At 42.8% G+C, this 27194-nt stretch overlaps 1 protein-coding gene across 1 annotated transcript in view; it reads left to right on the top strand.

The window, feature by feature from the left end:
- CLBA1 (clathrin binding box of aftiphilin containing 1) overlaps positions 1 to 27194 on the top strand; it is a 63632-nt gene that overhangs the window by 18417 nt on the left and 18021 nt on the right. Inside the window, exons 2-3 of the mRNA XM_086937911.1 lie at positions 8286 to 8997; positions 26562 to 26710. Of these exons, the coding sequence (XP_086794037.1) occupies positions 8533 to 8997; positions 26562 to 26710 (614 nt within the window). The 5' untranslated portion in view covers positions 8286 to 8532. The remainder of the gene's footprint in view (positions 1 to 8285; positions 8998 to 26561; positions 26711 to 27194) is intronic.

Genomic DNA, 27194 nt, shown 5'->3' on the forward strand with positions numbered 1-27194 from the left:
TACTTGAGGTCTCTAATACTGTTGATGTATCCATTCTCTTAATTACTCTCCTCCTTTCCCCACTCTCACTAAGCAAAGCCCAGCACTGCCTCACCACTTATCCCAGATATGAACGCATAAAGTCCAGTGTCTTGCGCAATGCAGGCCCTACTATTTGTTGCTACAAGATGATTCCAAACATGGTCCATCACACTCCTGAACTTCTTCCTCAGTCTTGACCCAGTGCCTCATGGGAACAATCAAGCCGGAACTGGCAAGCCATGTCTTCCCTGGACCTGAAACAAGCATCCTGGCACCGGTTTCGGGGTAACACCCCTCATCAGCCAGGCTAGCTTTAATCCAGTAGCAAAGTGAGCAAGGGACCTACATCTGGGCATATACTGCCAACTCAGGGTTAACAAAACAAACACAAGGAGATGATGTATCGAGATCCTCTGTCAAAGGCAAGGTTTGTTGAGTACAAGACCATTCTATTACCACTACACCCCACTCGCTCAGGTTGCTGCTACACCGCCACATTGTCCAAGCGCTTCAGGAATGGGGCAGTGGACTGCACTCCCTGGGGTGTGTGAGAACACAGCTTGCAAATGCCTTATAAGTTACATTTAGTTGGAAGTGGGTTTTAAGCGTACCTGCTCAGCTCAGAATTTTGGCAGCACCTCGTAAAGTACCGAAGGCCGCAGGGACACTCGGAAGCTTGAATTTACTTTAATTAGTATGTAATGTAATTAAGAAGATGTAACTAGGGCTAATAAAGATCACTGGTAAGTAATCTAAGCATTGAGGGTCACATTACATAAAGGGTGCCTGGCAAGTAATAATTTAAGAATTTGGGACTTATTTAGAGGTTAGCACACGACTTCATAAAAATGACAGAGAACCCATCTGCTGTATTACAAATGCATTATAGGATAATACACTTTCAAAAAGGCAGACAATGTATCTGTTTGCCTAATGCACAGACGAGATATCTGTCAGGTTTGTGACGCAGTACCCCTCCGCCGCACCCTAAATCAGGCCCTAGATCTGTGGTATGGCATTAGGCTGAATAAGCATTAGGCCAAAAAGGTGGAAGATCTGTTGGAGCCAAGATATGTTACCACTTGGAAATGGAATGCACTGCTTCGGAGTGGCTATGAGCAGCATTTATTGAAGAAAGTAAAGGAACTATATAACGTAAGAGAACACAATAACAACACAATAACACAGTTGTATATATCAAAAACAAAACAGTTTAACACAGCAGTACATGATAAATTTATTTATTTATTTATTTACAAGCTTATATAGCGCTGGAATCGACTCCATCAGGAGTATCTCTGCGCTTTTGGGCCAGTCAACAAATACAGAAAGGAACACTAATAGGGATTAGATCTCATTTTTAAATAAATTTTTGTTTTGAGGAGTTTTCTAAACTGTATGTGAGAGGTGCAGAGCCTGAGATTTAAGGGGAGTCGATTCCATAGATTGGGTCCTGCTACGGACAGTGCTCTGCCTCCGTGTCTGGTCTTTTTGACACGAGGAACCACCAGTTGATGGCTTGTGCTGGAACAAAACAACCACAACAGAATGCAAAAAATATATTACCAACTGAAAGGGTAGTAACTCACCTTTTTGTTTATAGATTTGATAGGGTTACACGATTAAACAGAAGTTATGTCACTCTTAGGTCTTTTTAATTTTTAGGGGACATTTCCAGTATCATATATGGGTATCAGGCTGTTCATCAAACAAGCAGGTGAAAAGAAGGGTTACACCTAGCTTTTAACCAAATCCTTTGCAAGAAAAGCTCTATGAACTGTGAGCCCACTCCAAATTTATGACCTCCATTAGGACTGGCAGCAGACCCTATGACGAAGCTTGAAATGGAAACATAAGACAGCAACACAGCCTAACCCAACACCACAGCACACAAGAACACAATAGAAAACAACAGAAGACAACACAGCTACAATAATACGGTAACACCACACAAAATACACTACAGCAACACAACAATCATGCTTTACAAAACAACACAACACCACAGTACAACAAAACAGCAGCCATCACATCACAAACATGACACACCAAAACACATCCACATTTTAACCACAACACATCACAAAAACAATGTAAAACAACAAAAGAGCGCAACACTATAAAAACTGCACAACACTAGCACTCAACTAATTAACAATATAACTCAAACAATACAACTGCATTTTATGGTTGTGTTATTGCATTTTGCTACTGTATTATTGTATAGTGCTGTTGTGTCGGTATGTTGTGTTTTTTTGTTGTGTTATTGTTAAGCAGTCATATTCTTGTGCTGGTGTTTTTTATGTTGATGTGCTGTTTTGCTCTGTTTATTAGTTATTAGAATGATGTGTCTGTATGGTCGTCGGTGTTTTGTTTGCTTGTGTGTTTTTTGTATTGTGCTTTTGTTGTTGCTATGTTTTATTTCTGTTGAATTATTGTTGTTCTCTGATATTGCAATGTGGTGTTTTGTTGTGGTGTTTTGTGGTTACAGTACCTCAACTGCAGAATATCTTTTTAAACATGCAGAATTAACATTTTCCTAGCTATCGTAACAGAAATTTTAAATTTTATTAAAGACACGGAGGCGAGGATTATGCTTACTCTCTTTGCTTTATGTTACACAACAGCCATTTCATAGTGTCAGTTCAAAACTACCTTTACCATGAAACATAGGGAAATAGATACTCTGTAATAATGTCCAATCACTATAAGGTAGGTCCCATTATAGTCCTTTCACGTTTTTCACACCCCCTCTTTCTTCATGCGAGCTAAGAAGGACAAATCTTACTCCAACGTAATTCCTGTTTCCCTGAATCGTTTCCTGGAGATAAATCAAATACCCAGAAATGAAACTGATCTCTGATAAGTTCCGTACATATATACACAGAGGATTAATCAGAAATATACCATGACATCACTACTGTGCATGTGAGCATATCGGAAACAACTGACCACCGATTCCGTAACCAAAGCATTGCTACTTACTACCATACGTTTTTCGTGAAAGTGTTTACTTACTCCCCATATCGGGTGGGCATGGAGTAACTCTTAGGTGGGATAATCCTCACTTCTGTGTCCTTAATAGAATTGAAACTTTCCGTTAATAAAGCTAAGAAAATGTCCTTCTATGCCAGGACCGGAGCTAAGGATTATGCCTGTTCACAGCTTCCTAACCACGAGAAAGATCATATCTAACACTGGTTTAAAGTAAAACATTTTGAAGGTAGAATGTGAGGACCAATAGCCGAATTCAAAATGTCCTCCAGTCTAGCCCACAGGGAGAAAGCTTTTGACCCCATGGCCCCTCAAACTGAATGAGCACCACATTTTGAAATATCAATTGCAGCCTCTTGCATCACCATCAAACCCATCTAACAATAGTAGGGGAGGAGACTCTATGGAGCGGCTTTCATAAGGCAATGAGAAGTTGTTGTTCACCAGGAGGCCTGAGCTCATCTGTCATGGCGTCATTTGTCTTGATACACCTCACAACACACAACTTTGGGTGGTCATCAAACGCCGGGTAAGAGATTAACGTGAGTTACACTTTGTGCATCTAGACACATGAAAAGTAACCCCCTTCTGGGATAAACACTCTACCTATAATGTCCAGTGCTTTAACACCAGAGACTCTCTTACATGAGATAAGGCACAACAGCATGGCCAGTTTTCCCCAAAGTTCCTTCCTGAAAAGATATCACTCATCCAAGAAAGGAGAAGGTTGAGAACAACATTCACATCCCAGAGGGATAAATACCTCTGTTCTGGTGGAAGGGAAAGGCGTATGCCCCTCATAAGTTTACAGACTAAGGGATGTTCCCCAACCTGACAGCCATCAATAGGTGGATGTCCAGCTGAAATAGCTGAACGAAAGGTGTTCACAGATCTGTAAGACATACCTTTGGATGTGCAAAGAAATTCACAACTGAAACAAATTCTGATCCCATGGGATTCAAGTCCCTCTGGAGACACCAATCCAACCATTTTATCCATGCTGAGTGATATCTTCTGGTGGTGCCATCTGCCCACGCCTTTGATAAGAGGTTCTGAGCTTCTTGTTAAAGTCATGGGACTTTCCATCGTTCCTGGTACTCTGACACACCATAAGATATAAGTTGGCTTTGGATACCAGAGGAAGAGGGTTCCCCTGTGGATCCAAGAGAAGATCTGGGACTAGGGGAAGAGGGGTTGAAGAAGCCCAAGAAAGTTCCAGAAGAACTGGATACCAGACTTGCGTTCTCCATGTTGTGATTATCACCGCAAGATTCGACACTTGGCGCCTCACCTGTGCTGAGAGGCCTGTGATCATCGAGAACAGGGGAAATGTGTTGCCCCTTTCCTGGCTAAAATCTTGAAGAAATACGTCCATTGCACTTGCCAAGGCATTGGGTCTCCAGCTTAAGAATCTCTTCAAATGTGGATCCAGCCATAAGGCAAACAGGTCCAGTGACAAAGGACACTATCTTCCATTGATATATCCGAAAATCTGAGGATTGAAGCTTCCCTAGGTTTGAGTCATGGGGATATATGGAATTCCAGTCCGCCACAACATTTGCCTGGCCGGGAAGATGTTCTGCGACTAATGAGATACTCCAGTCTAGGCAAAAGTGCCAAAAATTCGTGCCAGTTCTACCAGTGGTCTTGAGGGGGTGGCTCCTAGATGATTGATATAATGCACAGCAGACACGCTGTCCATGCAGAATGCAGCATTGTGTCTTCTCTCTGGTCCAACAGCGTACTGCGAATGAACCCGGCAGAAGTTCGAGACAGTTGATGTGTAACTGTCATTCTTGAGAAGTCCACTTTCCTCCCAGGGATAATTCGCAGCAGCAAGTACCCCAGCCATCTGCTGGTGTCTGATAATGATATCCGGGTGTGAACCGAAAATCGCTCTTACGTTTCACGCTTCCATGTTTGTGAGCCACAATCTCATTTCCTCCTTGACCTCTTCCATCAATAAAACCGTTTCTGAAAATGTCGCACCCCGTCTGAGATGTTGAGCCTTCATACGTTGAAGGACCATGTAGTTCAGGGGGGTTGGAAAGATGACCTGAATCGACGAGGCCCACCAGACAGTTTATTTGTCTCAAGGAGGTCCAGTCCTTTGTGGGTGTCTTGCAGAGCTCTTGCCGGATTCTTGCCATCTTCTTTGTCAGAAGGCTCAGAGTGGCATGATAGGAATCTATGATAAATGATAGAAAAGTTGTAGTTTGAGAGGGAGTCAACAACTACTTTTTCATGTTGATGACAAACCCCAGGCTTTCCAGCACTGTTGTCTGAAGATGTGACCAAAATTTCTTCCAGCACTGATCCATAACGAGGTACTCGTCCTGATACACGATCAGCCGAATCCCTTGAGAATTCAGATGTTCCATGTCTAACTTCAAAACCTTGGTGGAGCACCAAGTCACGGATGAGAGACTGAAGGGCAGGGAAGTTAATGCGTAAGTTTGTCCCGCCCAGATGAACTGAGGAATTACCTGTGTGATGGAAAGATAGGGACCATGAGATACATGACTTTTAGATCCAATCTAAAGGGCAGAGAATGTCTTAGAGAAGGTGAATCCCTTCCATTTTGTAGTGGTGATAGATCAACCACTCATTAAATTCTCGCAGATTGATGACAGGCCGATGTCCCCCATCACTCTTGTCCACTAGGAACAGGTTGCTCATTAACACCCTGGGATGAATAGAGGTACGGGTAATTGGCCAATTGAATAACAGTTCATCCGGGATGTAGGAGCAGAATCTCGCTCCAATAACCCAAGAGGACGAGAAAGTTGTCATTACATGGGGTTACCATAGAATTCAAAATCCATAATTGTTTGACGGATACATGTGTCTGATGTGAGGCGTTTCCAGTTATCTGCAAGTGAACGACTGATTACGACTCTGTTCCGAATGACGTTCGGAGGAACGAAGTCGATCGGGCCGACTCGTTCCGGTCTATGGACCGCGTTTCTCACCGAGCGATTACGATGTCAGATTCGGTGCCCCAGGACATTCCGCCCATAGACAGGAATGAGTTTCTTTCTCAAGGGGCTTTCTCAGCCTTCCTGTGACATAGGTCACCAGTTTGGGAGCTGGAGCATACTCCAAGAAACGAGGATGCTTCAGTTTTTCAGGGTCCAGCATATCAGACTTTTCCACGAAATGAGATTTAGGGACGAATGCATCCGGGTCTAGGGATGGACGCCACAGACAAGAGGGACCTGGTTCAGTGGCTGAACCCCCATGAGAATCCTCTTATTGGGATTTATCTCTGTCAAGGGGAGGTGAGAATGCCTTTACCGACTGGGGAAATGAAAGCCCTAGAAGACCACCAGGAGGGGCCATGTCTCAGGGCTCTGAGAAGTCAGAGAGCAAGATCTATGTGAGGAATACCTTTTATAGGCCATCAAACACATCAGAGTCCACTCCCTGGACATGCTTATGTTTCGCCCCAACCTTTTGGGAGGGTTTAGCGGGCATAGCCAACCTTAACATGGAATCTTGCACAAGGGGAGAGATTCCATCAGAGTAGAGGTGACAGAATGGCAAAATGCCATTATCATGAGCTTATGGCGCTATGGCTGGGGCCACATCCTGATGCATGGACATGTCCACAGTGTCACAAAAGTCATCATCAAAGGGGAATGAGGGAGGGTTTCCCTCTTCATTCTCATAATTCCCAGAGTGGTGCATTATTAGTGCAGGGATTCAGGTATTTATAAGGCATCACCTGGCTGAGCAGTGTTCTTGGCCCTGCAAACTACAACTGAAGGCACTTGCTCTCCAAAGGGTAATCCCAGGGACAAATTTTCCTTTGTTTTAGTAGGGCAGAGCGCCTGTGGTGTCCCTACGGTGTGTAGGCAGGGACGGAACCTGCAATTAAAAATACAGGTCCCACAGGTATACACTGTGTGGCTTTGGAGCCCTATGCAACATACAGACCCAACTCGGGGCATCGACACTGCCAGAAAAATAGACTATCCAATACAGATCCCAGTTGGGGCATACACCTTCCGGGCGCTGAAGGCTGAAATAGGGAGCAGAGGGGCTTAAAGGCTTACGAGACGACCAGCAGCCACACAATGACATGAACACAGTCGAAGGACTATATATAATGAGACCTACCTTATGCTGATTGGAGTTTATTACTTTGTTTTTCTTGCCCTAAGGTTCATGGTAAAGGTAGTTTTGAGTTGATACTGGGAAATGGGTGCTGTGTAAAATAAAGTGAAGATAGTAAGCATAATCTTTGCCTCTGGTCCTGACATAGAAGAATCCTATTTATCATATACATTACTACCACAAATTTACATTCAGGATAAGATGGTAATAGGTCTTTACACTAAACACTGCACTGTTCAGCATCCAGGGCCGGACTGGCCATAGCGGGCACCAGGCATTTCCCCAGTGAGCCACTAGGGTGGGGACCGGTTTTGGGCCCCTGGGGGGTCATTTTTGTTACCGGGAGTTGGCAATATCTGCCCCAGTAACAAAATCAGCCAAAACCGGTCCTTGCAAACTGCTCGGCCGCACTCTCTTTCACCCCAGGAGGGTTTCTGTTCCCAGTCTGGCCCTGTTAGCATCAAAGATGCTAATGCCAACCAAAATATGTTTTGTGATCCAACCCGAGGTATTTTGGGGATGGAATATAGGATTCCAGTGCTTGCCATTCCACCTCTCTGTCTGCCTCTCATTCCCATATATTGCATGAGTCACTCACCTATTTAAATCAACTGACACATCTTACAACTTGAAACCTTTCTTCACAATTCCATTGCACTTTTTGCAAGTGTTCCTTACCATGTAATTGTGGGTGGGTAGCTAGTTAACTAATCTGGCATTGCAATATTGGTATTGCTCAATTTGCAACATCATAATATTTTTTACAGCTCATGAAACTACAGTGTCATTTCTTGCACTGTGTATACTGCAGATATGGTGCTATTCAAATGTATGAGAATTTTTGCAGAACATGTCCAAAACCCACAGTCTCTGGACGGAACGTATTTTATTACATTAAAACCAGGATTGTCCTTTTTCAAGGCCATGAACAAGCGCTGGAAAGAAGCGCAAGGAGCTTTGCTACTTTCTGCTTGCATTTGGCCTAAGACCAATTGACACTTTGTATGATTGGATTCGAAAATCTGTATTATTTTTTGGCTTCCCGGTGTGCACTTCCTTTCCTTTTCACCCTTGTATTTCTGCTTCACAAGTGCGATTTCATTCCAGTGCTGGCTTTCTGAATTTTTACATCAGTCCTTTTTCTATTGCAGATAAAAGAACATGAACGAAGATGACCTTGCTGAAGAGCAACATTTCATCTACGACTTTATGTTCCCGACAGGCCAACAGCAGCAGACTGAGCCTCCTGTTTAATTGCTCTGCATCTTAACAAAAGACTTATTGGACCAAAATGGAGTCTAAATCGTATTTTTAATATTTTATGAACTTGTTTGACCTTAGAAATGTGAAATATTTTTCGACATTAAGCAAAAAATTCAATGTTGCCACAGAACAACAATGCAGACCCAGTGTTTTCTGGAAAGTCTGGCAATGGAGTACATCTCTCCAAAGTCTCCTGCAGATTATGCAACTTCACTTGCACTCAATGACAGCTTTGATTATGGCAGAAAGAACATCACAGAAGAAGAAACACACAGCCGCCACCTGTCACTCGAAGGAACTGTTGTTGGTTTACCACCTTTTGATGATGAACAAGAAAATTGTCCACAAGAGAACAAAGTTACTGAATACACCAGTTCTTGGGGTGATTTTGAAGGTTTTGGAGAATCTATGGCCAAATCAGAGAGCTTCAACTGCACACTTGAAGCGCTGAGGTGCAACACAAAATCCAAGAATCTTCAAGGAGATATACCTGGCAGCGAACTTCATTGTTCTACCTCTTGCAACAGCTGTGATTCAAGTCAAACACCCGAACAGAATGTGAAGAGTGCAGAAAGTTTACCCGCTGGTTCACCATTCGAGGTTTGTTCTTAGAGGCGTCACATGACCATTTAACTAACATGTAAACCTTAAATGTGCTTCCGTTCGTGTGAAAAAAGAATATGTAAAAATGCTGAATTGATAAAATAATGTTTTGGTTTATTTTGGGGGGGTTTGCAAGAAGAAGCAGCAATGCAAGGAGACTAGTGGGACTCTGGAGAAAAACAAGCACTGAAGGAGTGTTAGATGTTAACCTGTCTTTTAAAGAAAGAGTCCTGGTGGAGAGAGAGCTTTCAGTAGTTAAGGAAATGGGAGCAGATGGTGTAGATCATGGTTACTCGCAAACATTTCCCCAGGGGCCACAAAGTACTATCTGTGGCATGCCCGGGGGCTACACCTATGCCAGCAGGGCAAGAGTCGGGGGTAATGAAAGGTGGGCATAGGGGGGCGTGAAGCAGATGCGTGGTGTGGGCAACAAACCGAGCCTCGTGTGTTCCGTCTGCCACCAACACTCTATTCTCATGCACCAAGAATTAAAGTCAAAGCATTAACATCTAATGTAAAACGTGAGAGGGAAAGAGATACCCATCGGGTGGCAATTGCAAAATGTGAAACCAGAAAACCTTTATTTATGGCAGTTTCACAGCTATCTGAATGTTCCTGATCTGTCAAGTGAACAGCAGCCCAGAGCTGCAGGTCACCAGGGGGCCCCAATTAAATATTTTTTGGCTGTCCCTGGTCTAGATCAATGCAGTGCTGGAAATGGAAAAAAAAAGTGCTCGGTATATTCTTAAATCTATGGTGGTGGTAAAAGGGGTGCAGTAATGAAGAGTGGATGATGACAGTGAGCCATGCATTTTTTTTTACAAACTCCATCCAAAGAAATTTGCACCAAGCAAACTGTGACAGCAGAGCTGGTCTGGTTTACTTAATTGGTCGCAGACTGGCTGTGTTTTGTTCTTGTTGAAGGGATTAAGGCACCAGCCAACGAGATCTGTGTGAATGTAGGGTATTCCAGGGTTTTGAACTAGTAAGATAACTTTGATGGTTAATGCATTTGCAGAAATAATATTCGCGCATTCTCTGGTCACAGGTCTGAATCATCATAGAATAGATGAGATTAGAGGATTGCTGGGAGTTGTATGTCCCAATTGGTGTTCTATGTAAGATATCTCAATAGGTTAATATTGCAGCAATCTCGTTGTTTCCTGCAGGCCACAGATTACCACAGTGTTAAAACAGCTCAGTTAGTTGTGCACATGCATCTGTAACAAATAAGTATGACATTTTGAAGGTGTCAACTCAGCAATTTGTTATTCTATGGTTGATAAAGTGAGTTCCAGTGGATATTAATTGTTAGAAGCTCTTTCAGATGGCTACAGGGCAAGAAGGCATTACTAGGCTCAAGTTTGATGGTTGCAGCTTTTCATCCCTGATGTCCTGAGCCCTGTCTACTATGCGCTATGAGCAACTAGGCCAAGTACCCCTTTAGCTCTTAACTCTCAGTGGTAGCGTGGGTCGAGCAGATAAAGGCTTCTCGGGGAGGAGGCAAGTATAGGGCCGACACAGGCTCACAACTCAAAATACATCCAGCAACACCAATAAATGATTATCCAGTCCAACACTTGTTTTTATGAAAAAAAAAGTATTTATCTACCAAGACAAAGTAAAACACCCCACACCACAAACAATAAACAGAACTTCCCTAAGGCAGGAACCCAACTGGACCTTGCTCCCTCCAGGCAATCTCCTTCTCCGTATAGGGTACTGTGGCCTTGGGTCAGGCAGAAGCTTGACTCCAGGCAAGCGTTCTTGATTCTCGTGGGTGAAGTTCTCTTACCCAGCATGGGAGGATAGCAGAACTTCAGTCCCAGTTTTTTAAAAATGTATTTATTATTTATTTATTTATTTCTGGTCAACACAGGCATTAGTCATGCTGAGCTCCTCCATGCTGATGTACAGCTTCAGTTTGACAATTTACGAGTTATAAGCTCCCCTTTTTATGATCTATTTTCAGGCACAAATTTGATTTAGTGCCTCTCTCTTTGAAGTTCATCTTCTGGGGATTGCTCGCTTTGAAGTGGCCACTCGTCTGCAGCGTTCTTCCTCCAGACACTTATCTATCACAGCAAAAGTGTCTGCACCTCTGATAGCCCCAAACAAAGATCATGGAAGTAACAAAAGCATTAAACCTGGATGCCAGCCAGTGATATGCCCATCAAAAGTTTACAAAGGCCCCAACCCTTACCTTTATGACTCCCTTATCAGTCCTGATTCCTTTTTATGATTTATGCATGCCCCTTTGACCAGTGACCTTACTTTAGAAACAAAGAGCTCCTTTTCAGGTTTATTGAAAAAACTGGCACTCCTTTCCTCCAGTGGGTGTCTCACCCCAGTGGCGGCTCGCAGAGGGAGTGCTGTGAGGCGTGGGAGGGGCAGGGTGGGGGGTATTGGAGTTGGACATACGACGGCAAGGAATAAAGTAAGTAAATAAATAAATAAAACTATTTACCTTGCGCTCGCTGCACCCGGCTGCTTCACCGCGACGCAGCACTCCCTCGAGGATCCGCCATTGAACAAATGTCGTTTTCTCAGTGCATGCAGACAAGTCGTCAATGGCACCGACATTCTTTTAAACAACCCATACACGATCCTTTACAAACTATTTATAACACACACTATGACACCATAGCAATGGCGTATTGGTCAGAGCTGCCAACTTTGGAACTGGGTAACCGTATCAGATTCGAGTCTCGGTATTGACTCAACATCATGTGGTTCTGTACACATCACGTAATCTCCCCATGCCTACAAAAATGAATGTGTCCTTATGTAATGTAGCTGGTGCTCATAAAAAGCGATTCGATATCTGCGCGTCGAGCTTGCACTATATAAAAACTGCAAGAAAAATATAAGAACAAATGTTCACAAAATATATTCCCACCTTTTTATCAGTTTCACTTTTTCATTGCCTGCTTTAAATTCATCTTGATGTGTTGTTAAATAAAAAAAGCAAAGTTCAGGTGCAAAAATTCCTTTTTGTGACCCTTTTTACGCATAAAATCTAAGGAACTTGAGTCTGTGGGTAGCCTGGGCGGTCCGTGCTATGCGTTACAGAATCTAATGCAGGAAAGAGTGCCTAATCAGACTCCAGCATTTCACAAAAAATATGACTGCTCTCTTAGAAGATGTTTATTGGCTCTCAGTTGGTAGGGCTTTAAAAAATCTTACAATTTGCAGACATAGTTCTCTGCTGCGCAGTATTAAAGAGGTCAAATATGATTGTGTGCAATTCTGTTGAACGCCGCACTGAATGTAGGTTTAGATGTGGGAATAGATTACAGTATTGCATTTTTTACGATTCCTATAACTAGCCCAAATAGCTAGTGAAATTCCAGATGTAGGTCTTACCATGGTGTACCACTGGAACCAGGAAAGGTTACTCACCTTTTGAAATTGTCAAACACCTAGTTACTAGAATAAATGCTAGGGTGAGGTAAAGTTTTAAGCTATTCTATCGCCAATATTTACCCCTCAATTTGATTGAGGAAGCATGGATCGAAGTCTGTTCTCCAGCTACAATTGCCCCATCCAGCATGAAACCCTGAAATGGATTTCTCTTTTAAGACCACGTTTTTTTCAACTACTAAGAAACTTTTTTAAAGAAAATGTCCTCGAAACACCCTAAGACTAGTTTGGAACCAGCCCATTTAACAAATGATGAGAATAATGTAATATATTTTGTCATATTGCACTTTCGCGAAGGTTATCGCGGAGGTGTTTTATACTGTGGTAATGATATATGACCACCTTACCCAGACCTACAGTTAGGGCATACTGTCAGATAAGTCATGCCAACAGCTAAATCCAATTGGACACAAAAAAGATACTAATAGTCATCTTGGAGTCCCCTGACCTTATAAAGACACAGTTGTCCAGCCTTGAGCCTCTGTATGGTCTTGAAATGTGGCTTGACTTGCAGTATCCATGTAATGTACAATTGGGGTCCATAATCTCATATGTACATAACAAAATGATGAATCCCATAGTTCAAACATTTATAAAGAATGCCAGTACCTAAAATGACTTTTCTCCTGCTGCTCGCTTGCATTAACCTGCGTTTGCATTCATGTAAATATTTTTGCTCCATAGTACTGTATCTACACCCAGATCAGGTCTTTCCAGTTTTCTTGCTAGTGTGTCATGTGTTACTATAATAAACGTTTTATGAATGTCAAAGTTGATTACGTTAACTGCATTCCATAGGTCCATAGTAATTTTCTCGTAGCGAGAACATTGCCATTTTGTGGCTAGATATATTTTGCCAGTGTTGCCTTCTGTATCATGGACTACATTCTTCTGCCTATTCCACATAAATACCCGTATAATTTATTCTGATATTTTACAAAGCAATGAATTCGAGGTCGCTCTATTTTTTTAGTTTCTCCTGTTCTATTTCGTTTTATAAAAATATAATTTTGCTATATGATTCACTTATAACAGGAGGGAGTTTTACCCTATTTTATCTTCTGACATTACGAATGAGTGGTATGACCCTGCGAAAGCGTGCCTCCCCAGAGCAACCTGCTTAGGGGCATGCTACGTTTCTCTGACATCATTTAGCTCTGATGGCGCCTGGTGCGAGAATCATTTTGGCGCCCCCAGCACCATATGGCCGCCACCTTGAATTCTGTCACTACTACCAGGCAAAGGAGCCCCTCATCTATCCAATCATAAGTTATTGCTGAACACAGCGCCCCTTTGAGGCCAGCGCCCCCTCCACAGGTCAGCGCCCAGTGCGGCCGCACCAGTTGCACTGCCCTAAAGCCGACCCTGTCATTTAGCCACTCTTTCCGCTCTGTAATATTGCCAGAGGGGAGTTCCTTTTATTAGGCACATTCTACTTACTGTGCTCACACCTACATGCTCACATCTTTAACTTCCTGTATTGTAAAACATAGAAAGGGTTGACAATGCAGTTGGCTATTAATAATGCTGGTAGTCACTTCTGCTGCAATGCTCCTTTCATAGTTGAGCTCTTCCAATTTATAGAGGTTTTTTTTTTTATCATACGATGACACAAGTTACCCTACAAATTGAGGTGATCATTTATGAGATTGTGACCCAGCGCAGCAAGTCACCTCCCTGCACTGCACTGCGTGACAGGGAAAGGGCAGAAATGTGCCGTATTTAATACAATACTGCACATTCCTGTCCTTTCCCATGCGCGGGTGCCCGTTTGGCAGGCTAGCGCCAACACAGGCAGCCTTGGGTGCAAGGGTGCCTGTGTTGTAGCCAGGATTCTTATTGTGCAGGAAGGGGCACCTTCCTGCACAGAAACTATCCTAGGAGGCCTATTCCTCTTCCTCTTTCTTTGTGTGCTGCATAATGCAGCACACGTAGAAAGAGGAAGGGAAGAGGAGAAAGAGAAATATTTCTCCTTGTAACGTCTTCCTTGGGAAGGTGTAAGATTTTGGCACATTTCCAGGTTTCCAAGTTCTTGTAAATCTGGGGCTGCATCAAAATCCGTGGGAGTTGTGATTTGCGCTGCACTCGGTTACTCCATATTTTGTAAGCTACTCAGAGCCACCCAAAGCGGATTTGCGTGGCTTCAAAACTCTGACTTGGGATTTATTTTACACATGTACCACGTTGCGTGGTGCACACACTACGCACGTCTCTCATAAATAGACCCCGGAGTGCCTTATAATGTCACATAACTACTCCCTTATTTATGTCAATATAGATGTTGGTAATTATATAGTGCGAATCTAGCTAGGAAGTCCCGGAACACTGTACATTACATTTAATGGTGAGAGAAAATACAAGATCATTTACATCATGTGAGGATTACACTAATACATTTCACAAATAACAGTTATCATTTTTAGGAATGTGTCAATGATTTAAAAAAAACTGTACTATGGTTTTGATACCCTAGACATCAAATATAAGAAAACTCACATGAAAACAAAGTCCACTGTTGTTATTAATCAATACCTGCCCCATCATTATTTCTTCCAATAACCCACCCTTTTTACCCCCTCTAAAAACTCTTTGTCATATGTCTAGCGCCTCCTTGCTACAATTCCCCGCTGTCCGTCTGTGTTTCTTAAAGTATTTTCTACCTGCTACATTGGTACCCTCTCTTATTATTTCAAGGCCACTACTAGCAGAGTCCAAGGTCACCAAATCCCACTGGCTCACTTTGTCTTTAGATCGGATCACATTGCCTGGAGAATTAATACCTGGGCCCTGAAAAATACCTACCAAAGCACAGTTCTCAATGGCACTATGTGTTGATGCACCTTAATCCTCACCAAAAATATTCCTTACATACTTAAGAACGGTGCACACCAACATCTAGTGTCATTACATCTAAGGGTTTTCCTCTACGACTCCTGAAGAGAGGTCAGCGTCCTCTATCAAGCAAACAAAAAAAATATCATTTGTGCTTTAATGCTCAGTGACTCTAATAATAGTAAATACTTCATAGCAAATAAGCACTGTGATTCCACTCAGCCTCTTGGGATCTTTAAATACAGTGGACCCCATGCGCAGAGTTTTAGAATTCACATACACTACAAATCGGTAAATCAGAGTGTTTGCGAATATTAAAACCATTTTTTTCTATGTATTAACCCTATTTAGTGATTTAGAAAAGTATTTACGAATCGCTACGTCTGTTTAGAAATGGATACCAATTCATTATTTGGAAATGACATAATGTAGACATCCCTGCCATGTCATTAATATGTATGCCATATATCAGAGTTTTGCAACTGAAATCTGGCCACAAAAAATTGACACCTCAAAGGATCTGGTAACCCATTCGCAAAGGAAAGAGTTGTCAATTGGACCCCTTCCCCTATGTGAATGTTAAAAAATAATAATCTTGGGGAGTAGGCTCGAGAATAAACAAACAGAAAAAAGAAAACCTTCCAAAGAAAAAATGGGCAGCATAAAAAAAATCATTTTATTTAAAGGTTAACTCGGGCATGGTGGTCTGCTTCCCCAATCAGGCTGCCATCATAGGACTAATCTGTAATTAGAGTGAGTCGCAGTTTGCAACCAACATCATATAATATGAGGAATGGTGGATTGCGACTCACTCCTACATTTAATTATTGAACCGAAGTATTCCTAAATAGATCGGTTTGCAAAATATTTTAGTGGTCACAAAAGGTCAATACACAAATTGAGACAGCTCTCTGCAACCACATTAATAGTATATGAGGACCACTTGTGTGTGTGAGACCCTATGAACAGCACCAAAGCATGTAAAAAACCCTCCAAAACTGGAAAAGAAAATAATCAGGTGCACTGTCATGCAGGGAGTTTCCTCCCTTCATGTAGGGTCATTGTTATTTTTCCTGTCCTAGACCACAGTGCATTGCATGGTAGTTCCAGTTCCAGGCAGGCACTATATGTTCCCGAAGATCTGTTCTCGAAACGGCAAGCTTTGAACACAATGACCTCGTGGCCATGTGGTCGGTGGGACAGTGAGTTATGGACTGAATAGTCATTATGGTAAAACAAATATTTCTTTGACTCTAAATGAGGTGAGGAACCATGGATGTATGCCTTGTCAATTTTCTACAGCACTCCTGTTACACCAAACCCAAAATGAGGATCTAGTTCCCTGATTCACTACAACCTGAAGTGCATGTCTTTGCCGACATGAAGCTTCAGTTTGCCCCGGGCCAAAAATGTTCTAAATGGGGAGGGGGCACATGCCCCCGAGCCTCCTAATGCTCTGGAAGCTCATCCCCAGGGCCAGAAATTTTCTAAATGGGGAGGTGGCCATGCACCCTTCTTCCCCGAGCCCACGTGGCAGGCTCAGGATCTATGTCATGGGGAGACCAACCTGGGACATAGTGCTATCTCTGCCCTCAGCACCTGTGTTTGCTCTTGCTTGGCGGGAGCATTTTCCAAACTCCGGCCAAGTGGGAGCAAACACCAAGTCTCCTCCAGCGGGTGGGGGCTTCAAAAAGACTCTCACCTGCTAGGAATGGACTTTCAACTGTTTCTTTGCCTGGAGGAATGCGGGCAGGGAATCAGATCAATATATTGCTCCCACCTTCAGGAAGCAACATTAGGAGTTACTTCCTGTGAGCGGAAGCAATGCCGGCTCCAGCTGTATACAGGAAGCTGGCTGAGGCCACAGGCTCTCCCTCACGGCCCCGAACAAGACTATGGTGCCCACCCAGGGCACCCACCATAAGTTTGAGGTCCCAGGGAATGGGGTCCCTGGAACCAAAATCAGCCCAAGGAGGGGGGCATGATCCTCTCTCCCCCTGCAAAACGCTGGCAGGCCCTGGGAATTGGGTCTCAGGGGCCAAATTCAGCCTGGTAGGGGACACATGTGCCCTCCTCTCCCTAAAAAATGTTGCCAGGCCCCAGGGAATGGGGTCCCTGGGGAAGAAATCAGCCTGGGTAGAAGGGCGGTGCCCCCCCCCCCGCCCCCTAAAAATGTCAGCGGGCCCTGGGGGATAGGGTCTCTGGGGTCAAAATTAGCCTGGGGAGGGTGGGCCACAGGTGCACCCCCCTTTATTTAAAAGAGTGGCCTGAGGTATGGGATCCCAGGGCCTAGCAAGGCCTGAGGAGGGGTGCCACACGGCCACCCCTCCCATTCATTAAAATAGGTGGCTCCTTGGGATGGGGTCCCATAACGGCTCGAGAAGGAGGGCCGGGTGATCCCAACCTCTTAAAAAAATTCAAGATCCCAGGGCCTAAAGCGGCTCAGGGAGGGGGGATGCGCGGCTCTCCTCCTCTTTATTTTTTAGAAATGGCCTAGGGGGTGGGCTTCCCAGGGCCTAACAAGACCCGTGAGTTAAAAACCAAATGCAGTGGTGGATGGGGCCCTATGACCAACCCCCCCCCTACTGTGCGCAACGTGTGGTTGGCTGTATGGAGGGGGTTTTGCTAAAAGACCAGTAATACTTAAGTACCATACGTAAATGCAACCAGGTCATGTGTGGTGGAGATTGCATTTGCATATATAGTTAGATAAGATAAAAGGATCTGTTTTTGTTCGAAATAAAAGTAGAAATTCACTGAGAAAAACAAAGGTTAAAGTAATATTATAGTCAGGTGAATTTATCAGGGGTTTGGAATTAAAAAAATGTACTTTTCCATGGGACAGGTGGCTTAATAAATCTACTTGTCCTGTAAAATTATGGCAGCAATCTCCTTAAATAAAAGCTCTGATATTAGCTTTTCTGATTGTGCCAGGGCTCATACTATAGCAAGGTTTGGATTCTAGCAATTTTCTTATTTTGCCACCTTTCCGCAGATCTACATACTGGGGCTGAAGATATCGGTAAGCAATAGTTTCAGGGTTGGAATGGCCTTTTGTGTCTGTGCAAACCTACTAGATTGCATGTTTTAGTGGTTTTCGCCAGCGCTTCTCTAATCTTTTCCCATACTGAGAAAGGCTGGACATTTACTCCTGACAATGGCAGAAGTCAAAAATCTTCCAGGGTTGGGAAAAAAGTGGTTGGAGGGAAAGTGAACTTGTAAACACTTGACAGGTTTTCGCATGAGCAAATCTACGCCTGCATATTTGCTTGTGCTAAAAAGTAGTTCACAAATATTTTCTAGGAGTCTGATTTCCTGGCCTACTTCTGTAAATTTCTGTGAATTCATGTAAGTCATAATCTGCACTAATGCAAGGACGAATACCATGGGTGCAATTTTGTGACTTTCTTTAAGAATTGTGCCTATAATTAGGTCTGGAGTTAAACAAGACCTTTTGCTACTATTAAAATTCTTCTCTCTCTACCTTTACATCATCTGCCTTCCAACCTTTCACAAGGAGCATATCTGCACACAAAGTAGCTTTACTCAGGGCCAGGGACTACTGTGGAATTGTGTGCTTTTCGTAAAAAAAAAACATATTATTACTTTTTGCCTATGTTTGTTATAATGGTGAGGACCTGGCAGCACCCACAAAGTTTTACAAAAATCATTTCAAAACTAGGAACGCATTGACAAAACTAAAAGGCTGCCCACCAATATCAGACCTATTGGTGTTGCCAGTGCTTGTTTATTTTCATTGTTCCCATTATCTTGTTGATATTTGCTGCACTGATTTTCCGTTATCAATATTTTTGGGAAATGCTAGCATGCATCAACACATTTTACTAAATGATGCTTCAAAGAAATGTTACCTACGATTTCACAGTAGTTTAGCAAAACGTTTTTGTCAGTGTTGCATTTTTTTGTGAACTTTTTATTTTGAAAGCAAAGGATCATTAATCTTTCTTTCAAGCTTCTGCAGATATTTGCATCTAATTGGAGAGCATTCAGGGAGCATTGCATGGAGCCTCATATTGTTACATTTTGCAAACATGTTTACCCAGGTTTACTGGACCCACTGCCAGTATTGCAGTCCGAGCTTACAACATTTCCTTAGAGCACACACCCTCATAAGAAAGGCTTTGTATTAATGAACAATAAATGCATGTTTGAACAGCATTAGCATATGGACATAAATATTACCTTATCTGCAGACAACAATGCCTTTCACTGATCCCTAATGTGGTACTGTAAACTAGCAGCCAAAGAGTTTGTGCTGCAGAGTCAAGTCAAGTCAATAAACTTTATTCGGTTGTGCGAATTGACAACCATAAAAGCATTTACACTACATTTAAAAAGAACACGTTAATACATAGAAATAGAATACAGTTAAAAAATGAGCAGGTGAAGACAAATAAACAACAAACATTCAGAGTATTTTGCGAGGTCCATTATAAAAAAGAGGTAATAGCAATTCATATATTATTTTTATCCTTCCATACTATTTCTAAATTTAACTGCCAATTTTAAAAAACTACATAAATACAAAGAATATTCACAACTTAATAGCTGTAGAAAGTGCAGTGCAGGACGATATTGTATAAAATTTAGTTTTTTCAGACAGGGTTTTAAATATAGATTCCTCGGTACAGTATAAAAGGGACAAAAGAAAAGAAAGTGTGCCAGGTCTTGCGGAGACATATCGTCGCAGCCGCAAGCCGGCAACACTTGTCCACGATGAGAACCCCTTGGTACAGCCAGCAAAAAATGAAACAGATTAAACCTGAACCTGATCAGTAAAAAACGGTCATAACTGGACAATTGCCAGGATAAATAGGGTTCCATGAGCAGAGTGCTCTTTACTAATACATGATTACGAACACTTTCTTTTTGTAGCTCACAAGATTCCCTGTCTTGGATTCTAAGATCAATAAAAGCTTTCTTGACCGTTATAACATCATGTTTAGTGATCGATTCAGGAGATAAAAAGAGTTCAGGGCGACCGAGTTCAGCAAAGCACTTGAAAAGATACTTTAACCAGGGAACCTTCATCCTGTTGTCCCATGTGAGTGACTCTCTTAAGATAAGCTGGGTGAGTGGAATGTTAACATTTAACCAACAATTCATCCAGCATAACATGGGATTAACAGCAATCTTGTCACTAACGAAGGAAACCCCCAGTTCCTCGTGCACGGAGAAGTTGGCCGTGCCCCTGGGAACCCTTAATACGGATTTCAAGAAATTATTCTCAACGGTCTGTAAGGGATCCGGAGGAACATAACCCCAAATTTCACTTCCATAGCACGCTGTGGGGACACTCTTTGCTTGATAAAGTTGGAGTAGGGCGGCAACTGGACTATTGCCCACTTTCTTAGAGAAGTCCATAATTGCCGCGTTTACCCTGGTGACTTCTCCCTTCTTTTTATCAATCACGGGTCCCCAATTTAATTGACTATCAAAGAGGACCCCGAGATAGGAGAATGTATGTGTGGTAGGAATACGTACACCGTTTACATTGTGGCAGTTTACTTTTTTATTTCCCTGTCCGACCTTCATTGTGTATGATTTGGAGTTATTAATGCTTAACTCTCTAGAGGTCATAAAAGAATGGAAGGAGTCTAAGAGGATTTGAAGTCCGTTTGCTGTTCTTGATAGGAGAACTGCGTCGTCCGCATATAAAAGGACTGGCAGCCCCCTACGGCCTATATACGGAAAATCCGTATTGGTGCTTAAAAGATGCTCTTCCAGGTCATTTATGTACAAGTTAAAAAGGAATGGGGCCAGGATGCAGCCTTGTCGGACACCACGGTGCACCCCAAAGTCTTTGGTCACATTCAGGTCTTGGGTGAATCTGACATTTGCATTGGTGTCCGAGTGCATATCATCTAACAAATCGACCAGGTTTGGGTCCACACCCATTCTTAGCATGGCGTCCCAGAGTTTCCCCCGGCTCACACAATCGAAAGCCGAGGAAAGATCCATAAACGCCATATGGATCGTTCCTCTTCGAGCCTTAGTATACTTTGCGATGATGAGGTATAAGTTTAAACATTGTGAAATCGTAGAATGACCAGGCCTGAATCCATACTGGATTGAAGATATTATGTTATTTTCTTCTGACCATCTGACCAGTCTATTCAATATTACTCCTCCCACAACTTTAACCACTGAGTTTATTAAAGAAATTGGTCGATAGCAGGCGGGGCTACTGCGGTCTCCTTTTTTGAAAATAGGTACGATAGTGGATACCCCCCATGATTTTGGGCATCCACAGAGCACAGCAGCATTAAGTACAGCTGTAAGAACCGGTGCCCAGAGTGTTATACAAGATTTGAAAAGATCAGGGGGGAGACCGTCAGGACCTGGGGCCTTGTTGTTTGATAGGCCTTCTATGCCCTTTATTACCTCATCAATTGTGAAGAATAGGGATTTTTCACTAATTTCTTTTGGACTACCTTGTACCTGGAAACCATTACCTTTGAAAATGGAACTGAAGTGGTTAATCCAAACTTCTTCTGAGATATTGGTGCCTGTACTTGAAATACTGGGATGGTCAAATAAGGGCTTGTTAATGATCCCCCAGAACTTAGAACTATTTTTTAGTATCTCTGGATCTAACAAGGACTCCCAAACGTTTTTCTTGACAGCACGTTTGCGAATAGCAAGAGACTTTTTATACTCAGCCCGCAACACCCTAATGGTTGAAGGATCTCTCGGGCTTATTTTTAATGCTTTCTTAAGCTCACGACTGGCCTTCGAACAGTTGCTGTCAAACCATTTTGGGTTATTGGATGAGTTAGCTATCCTCTTAACAGGTAACGTTAAAAGTGACTCCACCTTTTTAGCAATCTCATTAAAAGACAACAAAATTTGTGATGGTGCTGAGGCAGTAGATGTACATGTTGACAGATCATGATGGCATACATTGTTAATAGAAGAATAAAATTGCTTACAGTCCACCATTGACCACTTTAAGCGTCGCTTACCATTAATACATTTAGTGGTACCACAGTCCTCTCGGGGGTTATGTTTTTCGAGTAAATTCACGCCCATAGTTATACATAAGGGATTATGATCGCTAAATATGCTAGAGATAATCGAAAAATCCCCAACAAAATTAACAAATTCTGCCGATAATAGAATATGGTCTATGTATGACCCTGTTGCGTGACCTTTAAAGGTAGGGGTTGAAAATACAGTTTGTTCCTCAACTATTGACATAGCAGTGAAAAGGTTATATTCATTCATTAAATCATTTAAGCATGAACCCCTTCGCGAGTGATCAAAGTGTATACCTTCCAGATTGTTACAACCCAAATGACCCACAGGACTCAGGTTAGGATTCCCGCATAAATGAGTGTTGAAATCACCCGCTATTATCTTGAGGCGGGGAAGGGAAACATCTTTGGCCCTTAGGAATTCACGCAATGACTCAATATTGCAATCACCAGACTGACTCACTGCATTATAAAAGTTGAACAGAGCAAAACTTGTACTGCCCCTCTTGAATTCAACAACCTGAATATTATTATTGCCAGTGTGATGAACAGTTTTAAGACATATTAGTGACAGGTTAACAAAGATTGCCAAGCCCCCCTTAGCTCTGCCACTCGGTGAAGGGACTGCCGAAGTTATAAAACTCTCGTAACCATCAATGTGTATATTTTTCCCCACAGCCCAGGTTTCTTGGAGGCATATAACCGGGTAATCTTTAACAAAGGATAACCAATCTATATTAGACAATTTATCCTGCAATCCAGCTATATTCCAGGATAAGAGCCCCTCTTTATATTTAATTGGTTCATGTTGTAATATACCCACATTTCCACATGCAATTTGAGTGGTAGATATTAAGCCTGTACAACTGCATACACGGTCTGACCCGGGATTAACCGAAGAACAAGCTTGAGGGCAGGCTGGGTCTATATCATTGGGTAAACCTGGTATATCTATTTGATTCCAGCCATCCAAACCACCATCTTTACTGCCTTGCGGATCTAACCCTTGAAAAATATCTCCGAAGTCTGCATCTTCTGGCAATCGATCGATGGGGAGGAGATTGGATGGAGTGTCAGGTAGTCATTCCACCCCATCCAGTCCCCCCTCATCTGAGAAGATGCCGTACCTATTGGAGATGGGGATGTTAAAGTGATTATTAAAATGGGTAGAGTAAAATTGATCTGGAGGGGGTGGTCGTATTGGGCGTTCCCTTCTATCCTGATTATACCCCCAGTTGTTAGTTGGTACCTCAAAACCCCAGCCATTAGGTGTCGCTGGCCATATAGGCCTGGTGAAATTAAGAATAGGCTTAGGATAGGACATACTCCGCTGTTTTTTGCCGAAAAATTCTAGGGTGAGGGGAATGATGGTACCTCTTCTACGCTGCGGCGGCAAAATATTTGGCAGGATGTTTGGTAAAACTGCGGAATTGGCAAAATTTATAATAATGCAATCGCCCTTGAATTTTTTAGGGTTTTGACCTATCCATGGGACCCTTCTGGCTGACTTAATGTCACCAGCTAGCTGTTGTTTCCCCCACGGGGCCAACTGCATATTGCCTGATAACCAGTGCAGGGCCTTGCTTGTTACTGCCGGGGGGGATTCTGATTGGTCTGGGGCCAGTGGGGGGACGTTAGCCAATACCAGTACTAATGGGGCCGCATCTTCCAGAAACTGTACCGTGACTTCTTCTGTGGTAGGTGCAGGTGTTACAGGCGGAATTGGGGGTAATGTATCTCCTGGCAGTAATTGATGTGTCGCTGTGGTTGAGGGCTGTTCCTGTAAATTTACGTGTATAGTGTTTGAGGTAGTCCCTCCCTCAGATGAAGGAAAGAGAGCCTCTTTTGCGGGTAGAGCTAGGCTGGTAACTGTGTCTGATATATTAGACACAGCTTCTACTAACTTTTTTTGATCTGCACCTAGTTTCTTTATATCAGCAGTTAGCTTATCCAATTTGGTCACTACCGGTTTAATTAAGATTTTAAGTTTGGTGTCAATTAGATCAGCTAACCTTGATAATAACTCCTCATCCACATTATACTTCTCGGGTTCTTCTACTTTCCCCCTGCTATTATCCCTACATCTCACAGGTGACGCAACCCTCTTCTTCCCTAGAAGAACTCCACCCCGGTATAGTTGAGATTTTCTACATTTTCTGATGGCACATGGTCTAGAACTGGGGGATCAGCTTCATTATTTGGCTGCTCACTCTCCTGCACAATTTGATCTTGGTCTAGATCAGTGTCAACTACCTGACATTCCGAGTCATTAGCCCGAGCTATGTCTTGTCCCTGTGTTGTATGAGTACTCAGGTTTGAGGTGCCATGTTCTAAGGTATCAGAGTCTAAAACTGCACTTCCCTCAACCTGAGAAGGTATATCAATCCAGGGAGAATCAGGTGAAGGACTTAGGGGAGATAAATTAGGGGACAGGCTAAGACCTAAAGATTCACGCCTCTCATTGTTAATCTTAGAGACTACTTGTATCATATAGTTTTCTATTGAGTTACCTCCCGCCGCTAAATTCTTTTTAGGCATTCTTCTTGGGCTAGTAATAATAACCAAGTAACAACAGTGTATATGATGGATGACAGAATATCCAAGAAGTAGATACAAGTAAGAAAAGTCTTACTGCAAAACCACACAGAGCAAAGACAATAAGGGCAGAGTAGCGTGTCCAGTCCAGTCTCAGCCTGTCTCGGACTGTCTAAGACTGTCCGCCCTTTGTCCGGGCTTCGTCCGGCGTCCCGCACACGCGTCCCGCTGTGCGTCAGGGGCACGATTTTGTAGGAGGAGCAGGGGGCGGGAAGAGACTCCAGGTGCGCTGCGTTGATCCTGCGCGGAACCCTGGGTCTCGCAGTCCCGGCCCCTGTTGAAAGCGCCTCACACACTCCTCGGCGACGATGAAATGTCCAAAGCTCCACTCCACCTCTTCAATAGGCAAACGAACAGGGTGTTAAGCAAAATGTCACGAACTCTGCACACAGCTGCGAGCGGCTCCTGCGAAGCGGGGGCCGCGAGCTGTTTTGAAGGGGCAAGCCAGGCAAGGCAAACGGGGAGGAGCAGGGGCGGGAAGAGACTCCAGGTGCGCTGCGTTGATCCTGCGCGGAACCCTGGGTCTCGCAGTCCCGGCCCCTGTTGAAAGCGCCTCACACACTCCTCGGCGACGATGAAATGTCCAAAGCTCCACTCCACTGCAGAGGGTTTGGCTTACTTATTCCAAGGGCAAAATGAATATGAAAACTTGTCCTTGACCCCAAACAATTTATCCTGTGAGTCGGGCTATAGGAATTCCACACCCCTTATTTATCAATCACAACATTAATGTACTGATCTAAAAGAAAAACACAGAAATTCACCAGTTTTAGTTAGCAGCACTAACTATAACTTGCCTCCGCCATGCGCTACTTATGAACTCACATATGACTTCACTCATTATATACTATCAAAGGGGACATGGGTTCGATCCCCATACAAGATGCACAGCCTATTTCACCATACAAATGAATCCAATGAATCAAACTCTTTATTTTATTCTTCACATTTAATTTAATCTTACTCCATTTCTTGTCTCCTCTTTTATAAATTTTTTCAATTCATTTTAGACATTCAACTGCCCTGTGAAGGGACTTTTCATAGCACAGGGGAGTAACGTTTCCACATGTCATGATATTAAAGTCCAATGCATTTCGGGAATATTAACCCTGATAGCTTCAAGATGAAGCTATCAGGGTTAATGGCGCTGCTTGTTCAGGTCGAGATGTTATGAAGGATTAATATTGAGGGTATTTAATGTGCGAGTCAGCGTTGCAAGGAGTTTGAACTGAGGTTGAATGGAGTACGTGGTAGTATGAATACATCAGTCACGATATCCCTGAAGAAGGGAATAATATTATTAATATTATAATAAAACTATTGAAGAAAAGTATCACTGCATATGGCACGTTTCATGGTGCATGGGTTTTGCAAGTGACTAAATTCAATACCCGAAGAAATGTCTCTCTGCTGTTCTTGATATGCATGATAATTTCCTTATGCAATAATATTGGGTGTGGTGTCTGCTTAATTTTAGAGGCAAATTGAGGAGTCAATTGCTAAAGATCTTTAAAAAAAAATTGGAAATTCAGTTTGAGGTATTCCAGGCATCTGATTCACCATAGGTATCAGCAGACCAACCTATCAGATTAACAGTTTGTTTGATTCAGTCCAGCATTACTACTTACATTTTTAAATATGTGCTTGTATGTCTATATGGGGATTTTTTTTAATGTGTGTGCTGACTGGGGTACTTAATTTACCATTCTGCAGGACCGAAAAGACTATGCAAACATTTTTAAATCAAGTTTTCCAGCGATTCCAATTCAAGAACCCACAGAAAATGTAAAAAGCTTCAAACAGCTCCTTGAAGAAAATGAAGAGGAAAACGAACTCGCTAAAGTTATCAAGACACAACTTGGGTAAGATATTCAGTTTTAGTATTTATCTCCTGGATTTGGATTTTGGGGTCACTGGGGTTCATTGTAAGTTGTCCTTTAACCATCAATGTGATTCGCATAATTACATCTTTAACCCAATTTCAGAATTGGTGCTTCTGTTTCTGCAAAATACTAAAAAAGGACCTCTGCAGTCGTAGCTAACAGTGCAACGTACTAATGCACATAATATGGCTCTCAGGGCTCAAGTGGTTAAATGGGCTCATAGCATAATTTGCCACAATCTTGTAAGGATTGACCCTTCGCCATTGAGAATCAACATCTCTTGCCCCAACTCCAGTGAGACTTAAGGTGTGGTCTCCACATACCACTGCGTAGTGGTGGGTTTTGTGAAATTCCACTTTAACCTGAAGATGTCAGGGCAGTGGGGCCAAACGAGGGGCATGGATGACCCCAAAAAACTGGGGCTTGTTTTTGGTTACATTTTGGAACTACTGTATGGCTTTCA

The sequence above is a fragment of the Lissotriton vulgaris genome, chromosome 9 (assembly GCF_964263255.1).
Source record: "Lissotriton vulgaris chromosome 9, aLisVul1.2, whole genome shotgun sequence".
NCBI classification, from domain to species: Eukaryota; Metazoa; Chordata; class Amphibia; order Caudata; family Salamandridae; genus Lissotriton; species Lissotriton vulgaris.